This window comes from Emydura macquarii, unplaced genomic scaffold (assembly GCF_026122565.2).
Source record: "Emydura macquarii macquarii isolate MOO-44397 ecotype Brisbane River unplaced genomic scaffold, CSIRO-AGI_Emac_v2 contig_1451, whole genome shotgun sequence".
NCBI lineage: Eukaryota > Metazoa > Chordata > Testudines > Chelidae > Emydura > Emydura macquarii.
In genome coordinates, this window is record NW_027131588.1 from 24,584,688 (window position 1) to 24,597,534 (window position 12,847).

At 46.0% G+C, this 12,847-nt stretch overlaps 1 protein-coding gene across 1 annotated transcript in view; it reads left to right on the top strand.

Moving 5' to 3' along the window:
* Window positions 1-1,034: 1,034 nt before the first annotated feature.
* PDE6B (phosphodiesterase 6B) overlaps window positions 1,035-12,847 on the top strand; it is a 32,572-nt gene continuing 20,759 nt past the window's right edge. The window contains exons 1-7 of the mRNA XM_067553475.1: window positions 1,035-1,454; window positions 4,257-4,409; window positions 5,155-5,244; window positions 7,797-7,937; window positions 10,931-11,005; window positions 11,088-11,152; window positions 12,771-12,837. Of these exons, the coding sequence (XP_067409576.1) occupies window positions 1,035-1,454; window positions 4,257-4,409; window positions 5,155-5,244; window positions 7,797-7,937; window positions 10,931-11,005; window positions 11,088-11,152; window positions 12,771-12,837 (1,011 nt within the window). The remainder of the gene's footprint in view (window positions 1,455-4,256; window positions 4,410-5,154; window positions 5,245-7,796; window positions 7,938-10,930; window positions 11,006-11,087; window positions 11,153-12,770; window positions 12,838-12,847) is intronic.

Sequence of the window (12,847 nt, forward strand, 5' to 3'; positions counted from 1 at the left end):
GCCCATTTTGCCTGGACCGAGTACTAACGAGGAATGGACATAGCATAAGTTTGCGTAATTGAACTGTGTCAGAACGGCACTATAGAACTGGAGCCGAAACTGGACTGGAGCACTTGTGAACGTTGGAGAGTGTCAGTTGTGTGTGGCCAGGAATAGAAGGGCAAGTGCCAGGGCACTGCAAGAAAGGCGGTCCATGGAGTCATTTCCGTCTCAGCCAGCAGCAGAATAGTCTGCGTTTCTTACGAAGAGAGTTGGCCCGATTTGCCAGCCCCTTTCAGTGACAAATGGCTGGCGTAGTTGGGATCCAATCTGCGAGGGCAGCCAGACCCTTTGGGTGCTTCTCTGATCAGAACCAAACCTCCAGTCATTTCTAGGCTCACCTACCACTAGCCTTAGTAGAAAAAGAGAAAGACAGTGGGCAGTAAACGTGGGGCCTTGCTGACATGTTATGCCAAGCCTTTTATATTCAAGCTAAACAAACTGACTGACAGATTTAATGTTCACGAAAGTCTGTTTTTCTGAGATCTCCTAAGAGCACAGGAATAATAAGATAGGTACCTCTTGTTAGCTAGGGATTAGACCTGAGCAGTGTCTATTTAATTAGAATCTAAAGAGCTTATTTCAGTGTTAGAGAGGTCCGCCAGAAAGAGAAAAACCAACATAACCGTTTCAGAAAGATGGATACATTTGTGCTATCCAGGGAAAGGTGAGGGTGTTCTTAAATATTCTAAAAACACAGTTAGGTTTTCATGTAAGGTAAAGGGGAAAAACTGACTTGCGGCTTTAGTATGGGTCATTTAATCTGTTTGCTTAAGACCTGTCCTCCCACGGACTCACCTTCAACACTATTAAGGAATAACTTTCCTAATGACATTCACTCTGAAGTGTCCTCAACCCCTGGCCATCCCAGGGGCAGCGTTGTAGAGCATTAGTTCTCCGTGTTTAGGGACCATACCAGAAGGAAGAACACTTTCTGGACAGACAGTATTCCTGGGATAACATATCACAAGATTGGGGCAGCTAAGCGGTTCACAATGAGTATTGGGGAAGACGATGTGGAGAAGTTTCTCGATGGTAACCCTGCTTTTGCCAAGCAATACTTCGATAAGAAATTGAGACCAGAGCCACTGAGCATTCAGACTTCAGAGGAGAGTGAGATACTTTTTGAATTGATCCAAGACATGCAGGAAAGCATTAACATGGAGAAGGTTGTTTTCAAGACTTTGAGAAGAATCAGCTCTCTCATTCATGCAGACCGCTGCAGCCTTTTTATGTATAGGCAAAGAAATGGCACTCCAGAGCTGGCTACCCGGCTTTTCAACATCCATAAAGACAGCACGCTGGAGGAATGTTTGGTGGCCCCCGACTGTGAAATTGTCTATCCTTTGGACCTGGGTGTTGTGGGGCATGTTGCTCAAACCAAGAGAACAATGAACATCAGGGATGTCAATGAGGTAGGTTTTCCTTTGGTTTGCTCCTTTCATGGAAGATTCATAAGAACTAGATTTTGTATTAATGGTTGTAGAGTTAAAGAAAATGATGAACAGGCGTAAGAGAAATCACTGCTGCAGAAGTCTCATTACTGCACCAATTGTATGGCTGGAAACCAAAGACATGGTTGTCATGGTTACTTTAAAAAAAAAAAACTTTCTGATTTACATTAGTGTGTGAAATATTTCACTAATAACTGAGTGATGTCAGACTGTTAGTGCTCTGGGAGAACAGTGTCTTGTGTCACATTTTATATTGGCTCAAAATGCAAACCTCGTCTAGTTTAAAAAAAAAAAGGTCGTTCAAGCGTAGCCAGTGAGTCAGACACTCGCGGCATTATGTCCTGCTCCAACTACACCCTAAGGCATTTGCACAGAAACTGGAAGCTCTTAGAGTCCAGAAATATTCTCCCACCACAGGAATTTTTTCTGTTTCAAGTTTCTACCATTTGGTGCAGGCTGCAGCTTTTCCTGAAGAAGGATATTTTTGTGAGCCCAGGATACAAGCCATGTTTAGCACAGATACGTGAACTCCCATCAGAAGCAATGAGATATACACCTTGTCCACACATCCCACTATTCTTAATGGACTGGTAGCCAAGGAGTTTTATTTTTATAGCCTTACATATTCATATATGACCATTATATACCTTATATTAGTTGAAGCATGTGAATCAGAACTGAAGCAGTCTAATCTGAGTTATAATCTAAAATCCATGTGACCCAGATATGATAGCTGGGATTATTTCATCTACAGTTCTCTTGTAACGACTAAGCCATCTGTCTATCCATTCAGCCGAAGCGCATCACTGTGGTATCCAAATGCCTTAGCAAAATTTTCCTGTCTTGCAGGTAGCATGTTAAGTGCTGGCTTTGTTTTGTAATCACTTATTGTGGTGAGGGCAAATCAGAGGAAAGTAATATTGTAACAGTCACATTTGCCATCACCCTCTATTTTTGCGAAGGGCTGTTTCAGAGCAGGGAGCCCTCTGACAAAGCTCCATCTCCAGCTGCTGCACGTTTCACCTGAACTGATGTCATTCCTTGTACCCGATGTGTGCGCTCAGGGTAGACCCTCGTCACGGAGGGTGAAGAGCATTGTGTGGCAGGCCGGCCTGGGGCTGATCTAGGCAGGTAGAACGTTTGTGTGGGCCACTGCTGCTCACAGTGCAGACGGCAGCATACCGAAGCGATCTGGGCATCAGGGCTCCTGCGCTCAGTCCCAACTACAGGGCATTGCAGACGTGCTCATCTGACAGGGCTGGAGAGAGCTATGGGTCAGCCACGGAAGTAGACACAACAGGCAGGAATGCCATCTGTATGCCTGGTAGCAAAGGAGGACTCAAAAGAATTGTCTGGACTGGGGGAGGGGACAAATTGGCAAAAGACTATCTCATCGATCAGCTCCTCATAATGTTCTTCCATATCTCTCCCCACCCCCACCCCCCGCAACCCATCGTGCCAGCCCCGTTCTTTGTCCAGAAGCCAGTTTGATTTTAGAGCAGTGATACTCAGACTTGAATGGTTCAGGAACCAAATTAGCGATCAACGTTACCCCAAAGAGTAGCGTGAGTTCACGGTTTCATTTACTATAGTACTATATATCCATGTTTAAACAGCGTGACCAGGGAAATATTGTGTGTGTGTGTGTATTCTCACAGCAAAATCACTGACCAAGTATGATTTCATCAACTACAGTTGGTTAACAACATAGGAAAGGCATCCTGCCTGGTCAATAACTTAGGTCGGTTAATGATTCAGTCTCACCGTGTTTTAATATCATGTGCTGTGAAGAGCCGCACTGAAGAGCCGCTTGCGGCGCGCGAGCCTTAGGCGGCATGTCACTGCTTTAGACACTGGGAGACACTGGCATTAACCTAGCGATTACCGGGCCCTGCTGCTGGAGCAGTGCCAAGGGGGCTGATGGCTGCCTGCTCAGGGCAGCTGGGGATTCCCCTCAGCGGAGTTGCTGGGTGGCAGAGAGCCGGCTCTGCGCTATCCACTCCCTGCACATGCCCCAGCCCGCACGTTCCAGAGGCGGAAGTGGGGCTGGCATTTGTAGGGGGTGGCAGAGTGCTCTGGTGACCCTGGGCTGTCGACGTGAATCCTTTCCTTGGCGCACAGTCTGGCCCCACATCGACAAGGGCCCAGCACACAATTCTCTTTCCCCTCCTCAGGGAAAGTAATTTATGGCTGTGTTATAGATAGCAGCACTGCCCCCTCCGCAGCTTGGCTTTTCGTGCTGCACCTCAGCTGGTTCCCCCCCTGCCTGCACGCACCCAGGGAGCCGGGAGTAGCACCCCTTAACCCGTCTGCTCCGCGGAGCAAGTGGGCCACACATAGGTGAAGGGAGGTTGTCCAAATGACAGCCACAGGGGAGTTGGGGGTGCCCAGCAGCTTGGAGGCGGGGGGGGGCTCAGGCAGAAGGAGAGTCACACTAGAGTCAAAATGAACCTACTGTGATTGCAATTTGTGAGCTTGTCTGGAGAGAATTTCCCGGCTCCTTATTCATTCAAATAGGAAACACTACCACAATCTCTCTCACTTGTGAGATCATTCAAAAATCAGTTATCTGACAACTGCAGGAAAATAAACACTGGTCTTTAATAAACTCTCAATGCATGTTCAACCACCTCTATTCTGGTTAACTTGGCGCTGTTCCCTACGCCTCAAAATATACTAAAACAAAGCTGCACCAAGGAGGTTTTCTGGCTTTAAGACTGCTCACGTTTTGGACTGTGGTTTTTCTTTCTTTCTTTAAAATAGTGCACCCACTTCAGCAGATTTGTTGATGAACTCACCCAATACACTACAAAGAACATCCTTGCAACTGCCATCACAAATGGCAAAGATCTAGTTGCTGTGATCATGGCCATTAATAAGATGCAAGGCCCATTCTTCACCAGCTCTGACGAAAGTGTAAGTATCCAAGAGATCCAGTGTAGGTCAGTCTCTGTCATGCATGTATCTCACTAAGCACATAATATAGGCTCATCTAGGTTCGGATTGCCTGCATAGTGTAGCTACAGGGGTGCCAATTCCCTGACTCTAGACCAGTGGTTTTCAACCTGTGGTCTGCAGACCGTGTCTAAGGATCCGTGAAAGGTGACTATAAAAAATAAAGTTTCAGATCCCAGAAAAGGCATTCCGTTCCTCTGATCAATCAGAAGTACGTGAATACCCCCACCTACATGTCAAAACCCAGAAGTAGTGTCATTACCATACCAGACCACAGTGTAACGCCCTTACTCAAGCTGTGTCAAATACCACATGCAACATTTATAGTTGTATTCTTTTCAGTCAGTTTTCAGTCTGACTTCAGTGATAGGGGTCCATGGACCACAGGCTGAATTTCTAAAGGGGTCTGCACCACCATTTGAAATATATGAGGGGTCTACAAATGAAAAAAGCTTGAAAACCACTACTGTAGACACTGCTGTGTTGTAAAATGGGCTTACGTTGGTGCTGCTTCCCTCAGTAAATCACCAGGGCAAGGCACACTGATACAAGCCTCAACTTAGAACCGTGCAAAGCAAAGCGTTTACACTGGTTGGCTGGGGTGAGTCTGAGAGACAGACTAATGTAGCTGCACTGGTGCTATGAAATCCAGGACCCACAGGGCCACTGTTTGGTTCAACTCAACACTGACTGTTTTCCATTTCAGCTTTTCCTGAAGTATCTGAATTTTGCCTCCTTAAACCTGAAAATTTATCATTTGAGTTACCTTCACAACTGTGAAACCCGAAGAGGCCAGGTAAGATAAAGAGGCAGATCCCAGTAACTGTTTCATTGTCTAGATTCAGAGCTATTTCTCCAGTGCCATCAGCCAGGCTGCTTCAATTACCTCATTGACTGGAGAAACAGGGAGAAAGGCCCCAGCTTAGCCATCCTCTTCAGCTGACTAGGCTCCATGTGTCCGTGAGTGCGCAGCTCAGGGCAGGATCAGTGATTCGTTTATCTGCGTGGTAGAACCATTTGTCCATTCTTTTAATAATTCTTATCGATGAGATCACACAGCATGAGCATCACTTGCTCTTTAATTCAATTAAACAAACATGCTAATTACACATCGTTACTAAGAAACTGAATTACTTAGGCTTGGTCTACACTTACTGTGGCGATTTGGCGGCTGTCGACGGGAGTTACGCAAAGTACACAAAGAACTTGCATAACTGCCGTCGACTTCTGTGCTTCTCTTCTGTGCGCCATCTTCACTGCACTGCGCCACTTGCGGGGGTGGTTTAACAGCGTCGACTTCCTGATCGACTGAGCAGGTCTTCGCTGACCGCTCAGTCGATCCAGAAAAGTCGATCCGATGGCGGCGACTTTGCCACCGTCAGTGTAGACATAGCCTTAGTAACAATGCTAAGTTATTCCATTAATGATTAACTAATATGCATTAACGGGGGAGGTTTAGCTGTATCACTGGGGAAAAGAGAGAGGGGCAAGGATAGAGGGGGCAGAGGGGAACATCTAGTGCCTTTCAAAACCTTCAGCTGAACCCAGGAATCATGAGTCTCTACACTCCTCTACTGTCAGCAAATAGCTACGTTACGATAGACAAAGTCAGCCCCACCTCAAGACTGGGTGGGGAGTTTTCCCTTCCCCTCCACCCTTCTGAAACCGGTTAACAGAGGAAAAACAGCTTACTATTGCTACTAGTTATGCCTTAGGGCAAGTGGTAGAAGTCTGTGCTATGAATCTCGAGCTCCGAACTCTACGGATGACCCAAGTTGGGGATCACCTGACGGAACACGGGTTTTTGTTTCTGAATAAGAGTTATTTTGGGGATGTAACGTCCTAACCTAGAAGAACTTTAAGGTTGCAAAGAAATCAACTCAAAAATTTGAAAATGCTAGAATTAACATTGCCCATGCCTAATTTGGCTTCCTTGTGCATCTGCATTATGATATTGTCTTTAATTACACGCTGACACATTTTCCGCCATAGGACTTCCATCTCATTCACTGAGTGGGTGGCTATTATTTTTTTCATTATTTTTATTTTTAAAACTTCCTCATTACGAGTGCGGCTTCAGACCTTAATTTACCACACAGCATCCAAACCTTGCATTGAATAAATATTTAATTTCCTCCTGGGAGTTTCTATGGTGCTCTCATCATAATAGTTCAGGGCTTCACAAACATTGATCAATCTATCTTCCTAACTCTGATGAGAGATTAGGTGGGATTATCCCCATTTTCAGATGGGAAACTACGGAACAGAACTGAAGCTTCAAATTGTCAAAGATGTCCAGTGATTTTGGGTTCCCAATTTGAGAAACCTTGAGCCTGATTTCAGAGTATTTAGCATTTCTATAGTGCTTCAAGTTGAAAGCACAACTCCAGTTCATTTCAGTTGCAGTTCTGAGCACTCAGCATCTCTACCAATTTAACCCCAGATGTCTTACAGCATTCAAAAAATGAGAATGCTAATATAGCGTTTACCCAGCCTTTACAGAAATTCTGGGGCAAGGAAGAGAACACAGCTCTCCAGGGTAGCATTCAACTGCATTAACCATGAGACCTTCCGTTTTCTCCCTTTCAGCTTCTGCCACAAAAGAGCAGCGGGGGTGGAACAATTTTTACAGTGGGGGTGCTGATGATGGAAACCGTGTGTTTGGTGTTTGTTATTACTACTTCAAGCCAGGGGGTGTGGCAGCACCCATAGTTCCAGCACCCCTGCAAATGAGTCAGCGGTCCTACAGACCACAGTCATCCTCATTACACAGGCCTGGTTTGTGCCCAGAGCCATTCTGTCCCATCCTGCGCACTGACAGAGGCAGCAGTCTTGTGGGGAAAAGTTCACCACACTACTATGACTGCATCATAATGCATGTGCACAAAGGGGCCAAATGAAGGACGTGCCGGCAATATCAACTCTAGCACTCCCAGCTTTTAACGGAAGACGTTGCAACCTTAATGTTAGTTTAATATATCGTTTTTGGAATGTAATATTTTATTTCAAGTTGCTTACAGAACAGACATTTACCACTCCTAAGTGAATTTTAAAAGAGTGGGTAATTTCTTTATTTAGGACTATTCAATGTTACATGACACAGTTCTAACGTGGGTGTGATACTCTGGGCAAAGGGCTTAATGTTGGCCTAACTCTGCTCCCAGTCAAGTCAGAGAAAAAAACTCACACCCTGATAATGGAGCTGCAAGAAGCAGAGTTAGCGGACTCTAGAATACTGGACCCCTGCATGTCTAGGAATCTGTGGGATCTAAATATTATTTACATATTGTCCCGAGTCTAGTTAGCGTTCCAGAAGGAGCTGTCTACAGGCTCGGTTTTATTCTTCAGGTGCTGTTGTGGTCAGCTAATAAGGTATTTGAGGAGCTGACGGACATTGAGAGGCAGTTCCACAAAGCTTTTTACACAGTGAGAGCGTATTTGAACTGCGAGAGATATTCAGTGGGCCTGCTGGATAGGACCAAACAGAAGGTGAGCATTCCTGTCTATGGCGTGGTAACGCAGCCAGGGTCTGTAGGTGGCTGCTAAACGTGAACTGGGCAATGTCTGGGATTAAGTTTTGTCTTAACAGTGTCTGACATTCCGGGGTGAAATCCAGACCAGTGGGGGGCAGTGTCACCCTGCCCTGCAACCTGGGGAGTCTCTCAATGTTTGCTGCTGTAGCTCCCAACTCGGGTTGCTCACAAACAGCCTGCTGGCATGCGCGACACCCCCCGAGTGTCTGTGTATAGTGACAGCCGTGGTCCGGCTGCTCTGACCCCAGCAGCCTGTCAACACACACCACTCACTCTGGCTTCCAGCCGTCCTGGTCGTCACTTGCACATGACCCAACACGCTCCCAATCCTGGATTTCCCCCCCGAAACGTGTGTTTAGCACAGTCCAGCCTCTCCTGGACAGTCCAGCTAGATTAGGTCTGTTGCCCCTCCCAGGGGATCAAGATACAACAGTTTGCCCCTTTAAATGGAGTTACACAAAACGTTTCACTACATTGGATTAGTTTCAGTGACAGAAAAAAGCAAGTGTCTTTAACTACACAGAGAGAGATTTTAAGTGAGTAGAAGTCATGCGGCATTTACATCAGAAATGTTACAGGAAACATACAGATAAAACGCTTTCTAAGCTTGCTTCAAAGTGAAGTCCCTTATCACACGTTTCCAGTAATATTGCTGACCAAACTCGCAGACCAGGGTCTACTCCTAACGCCCAACAACTGTTTCTCTTGTCGCCTTAGGCAAAGGAGAGATGGGGAGGGAGAGAGAACTTGGAGTGTTTTTGCCCATCACTTTTATAGTCCAGTCACCCTTTGAAATGCATTTTCCTGAGACTGCTCCCTAGATAAAGTTCTTTCCAGCTGAGAGCAAGGAGATATGGAGTCTAGTGGGGAAGAGGTTTTATGCTTTTTGCCAGGATGCAGATCTGTTTGTTCCTGCCCCCTCCCTTGCCTAAGAATGGCCACTTGACAGGTGATGGCCCATCCACTGTGATGACACCTGGCTAGAGGCATCAACTTGTGCTTTGTGTAAGACCTGCTCAACCAGTTCTGCCTAAACAGGCCTACATGGGTTTGAACATGTGCCACCATCATAATTCGGGGGGATCCGTAACTTTACAGATCATGTTGCTGCACGCATTCTACCATAATATTACTGACCAGCAAGTTATTAGTTTTCAAATGATACCTTACGAGGTATATTTTGTACAAAAATGATTACACGCGTGTGTTGGGTGTGAATACAGGAGTGCATTACATCACACACTGAAAATACACATCAGTTCTGGATCATGATTAGCTAAATGGAAAGTATAATGCAAAAACTGCCCATCTAGCCCCCTAAGAACCTAATGTGGGGGGGGTCAGAAACTGTCACTGGGCATTGGGGAAGGGACTATAAATCAGGGGGAGCGGCGACTAGGACAAGGAGACAGGACAAAGAGGTTGAAGGGCATGGGGCAGAAGGGTCCAACCACTAGGCAACACTCTCTACAGAGCCTGAAATGGAACCCAAGATCCCTCAGTCTCACTATTCCTCTGCTGTCAGCAAATCTCTCTGAAACCCTGAGACAAAGGGTCTCATCCCCCTCTAGTGCTGGTTCACACAGCACTAGTATGTTGTCATCCCCTCTCACTTACTCCATTTGCTGAAGTGCCAGGGGTCTGTGCAGTGGATTTAAAGAGTCCAACCTTGACTCTGAAGTGGTTCAATAGCAACATGATGCCCCAGAATGAAGTTTGTTTGTTCAGTTTGCGGTTTAAAAACTGAGGCAAGTACACAAATGACATTAAAATAACAGTAAGGTTACAAAGCCAAGCATTCCAAAGATTGAAAGTGCCAGAATGAAGGTGGCCTGTGCCACTTGAATTCACTCCCCTTGTGAATGTGCACGATGATACACTCTTTAATTACGTGATCACAAACTTATTTCCAAGTGACTCCTTCCTCGTCCAGTGCACAGGATGGCTCTGCTTTGGGGGTGAATCCAGGCTGTGAGTTGAACGAGGCTGCTGTCTGTAGGACCCTGCCTCGCTTGTTGCAGAATTCGGAAGGTGTGTAGTGAATGAGGCAGGGGATGGCAGGAAGACAAAGGATGGTTACTTCAGCAGAACACTTCTCTGGGAAATTGGATTCTGTTCCTGCCTCTGCTATGGAATTCCTGCACGATGGGCGGCAGCTGCCTGACATCAGGTTTTTCACAGGTGGTCACTCAGTGTGTGTTGCTCATTTTCGGGGTGCATGACTTGGGGCCCTCGTATCAGATTTGCAGAAGGGCTGAGCACTCTCAGCTGCAACTGCAGTCACGGGGAGCTGTGCTATGAACATATGACACGCTACATAGTACTAAGGACTCTGGAAAAAATCAGATACTAGCATCTCCAGCTGGGCATCCAAATTAGTGGGCACTTCCGGCTTTCCTCTGTGCCTCAGTTCCCCCATCTCTAATGTGGGGATAATATTCCCCCTCAGCACACAGGAGTGTTGTGAAAATAAATGCATGACTGTCTGTGAAGCACTCAGATCCTATTGTGAGGAGAACCATAGAAAAGCCTGTGAGGAAATTAATAATTCTGTTTTCAGAACAGGGTCTGTGTAGGATTCAGTAGGTGAGGCCTGGGGCCACACACTGAACAATGACGAGAACACACAATGTGGAATAATTGTTCATTAGGTGAGCACCAGCTTCCCATGCACTGACAGAGAGGGAAACAAGCCCGCCTCTAATCACATCTTGGACTGTGATGCGTATGTACAGGTTCCCTTAATTCTGGCATTTCCTCACATTGGGGTGCTTGACTTAGCAACATGAATGAGTTTAACATAGGTTTTGGTTTAATTCAGAGGGCACTTTGGAGGTGCATGGCAAATGAGAACAGCAGAAGTAGAACCCCGCCTGTTTTTGTGTCCGACCATCGATACACTTATTTATACATATTAAAATTAAAAGTGGTTTGGTTTTTTTTAAACAGGAATTTTTCGACTTGTGGCCAGTTCTAATGGGGGAAGTTCCCCCTTATTCAGGGCCTCGGACTCCGGATGGCAGAGTAAGTGGATGACCAGACCCCTCTCCCTCTCTGATTGTTTACTCTCACCAAGAACTTGAACCATGGATTTTTTTCTTCGTAGGAAATAGTCTTTTACAAAGTCGTTGATTATATCCTACACGGAAAGGAAGATATTAAAGTTATCCCGTGAGTAAGCTAAGCTTTAGCACCATGTTTAGAGCTATTTCACTTCTGGTGCCTTGGTATAGCACAGGCTGACAGGATCTGTAGCTGAAAGTGAAGGCTGGCTGCTCTGTGGGCTAATGAACTGCACAGGGTCACTTTTCAAGGAACAATGGAGCATGGGATTGTAGGGTTAGACAGTGTTTGGTGGTTGTTTCTATTGATCAGGAATTCCGATTAGAATGTAACAAGCCAATAAGTCAGTCCCCTTTCCCACTGTGCCAGCACCTGCTCACAGGTAAAGTCACCACTTCTGTAGGTACACCAGTCTGCCTTTCCATTCCTGTCCCTTTCTGCTCACTCCTGCGTCACCAGCTGTCCCTCCGACGGCTCTGTCTGGATGGCCTGACATTTCAAGCTGCCCTGGGTAACAAGGTAACTAGCTACTCTGCTAATCTTCCCACTCAAACGTCCTCTCTCCTGCTTTTCTCATTCACTTCCAGGTCCTCGGTCTACCCCGCCACACTGGCTCAGTCTCAAAGCCAACTTCGACTCCTCTTCTTCCCTGTGCTCTACATCCAGGCTCAGTCATTTCTCTTGCTTTTTCCTTTCTAGAAGCCATTCCCTGCTCGTGCCATGAGATCTTTCATGCTGCTCTTTGTCATCTCTTAACTTGACGCCGTAACAGCCTCTTTCTCTAGATTGCCCTGTTCCAGCTTTCCTCACCCTCCAAATTATTACTGCCAAGAAGTGCCTCTCCTCCCAGTCTGCCCATGTCAGTCCCTTCTCTGAACCCATCGCCAGCCACCTCAAACCCAACGTTTGTTTTCCCTTTCACCGTTCCCATTTCCCCCTTAGGTCTGCCCCCATCGACTGCACTCCACCCTTTGCGATGCCTGCACTTGTAACTTATCAGCCCTGGGGCTCCTTCTTCCACTTTGGTCTCTTCCCTCCTCCATGCTGTCCTCTACACACGGCATGCCCATGCCCTCTCAGTTCTTCAAGCTAGCCGCCCTCACATCCCACCTTATTCAGAGCAGACAGCGCTTGTGCGCCTGGGTACAGCAGGGAGTATGTCACCTAGCCTACTTTTAAAAAATCGAGTGCTGTCAGTTTTGACTACCTTTTGGTCATCCATTACTTTGTATTGGTTTCATTTTAATGGTAAACTCCTCGGGACATGATGTAGGTCTTCCACGAAGATCTGCAAGATTAGGCCTGTCACATTTTCCTTCAGCTTTTTTTTTTTTTTTTTGCATATTGAAATTTAGAACCATTGAATACACTCCCAGTCCCATTTCATATCTAGTTACACTTTATTACACTCAGGATGAAAAACTGGGAACTGACTGGAATAGTCCATGCAATATTAAACCCTTTGAATACTCTAACCCATCTATTGCCCCATCTGTTGATAATGAGAGCCTGATCCTATGAATTTTTATTCATGTGAGTAATCTTTGCTCATGCAAGTAGATCCTTTGACATCAACAGGATTACCTGCTTGACTAAGGATTAGCCGTGTAACTAAATGCTGCAGGATTAACCAGATATGTTCCAGCTCTACAAAAATCTCCAGGTAAATATACAAATTTAAAAAGATGGGAAATATATATTATACACACACTCTTGTTTCATTCAGAAACCCCACAGCAGATCATTGGGCACTGGCTACTGGACTCCCAACGTATGTAGCTGAAAGTGGCTTTGTAAGTATTT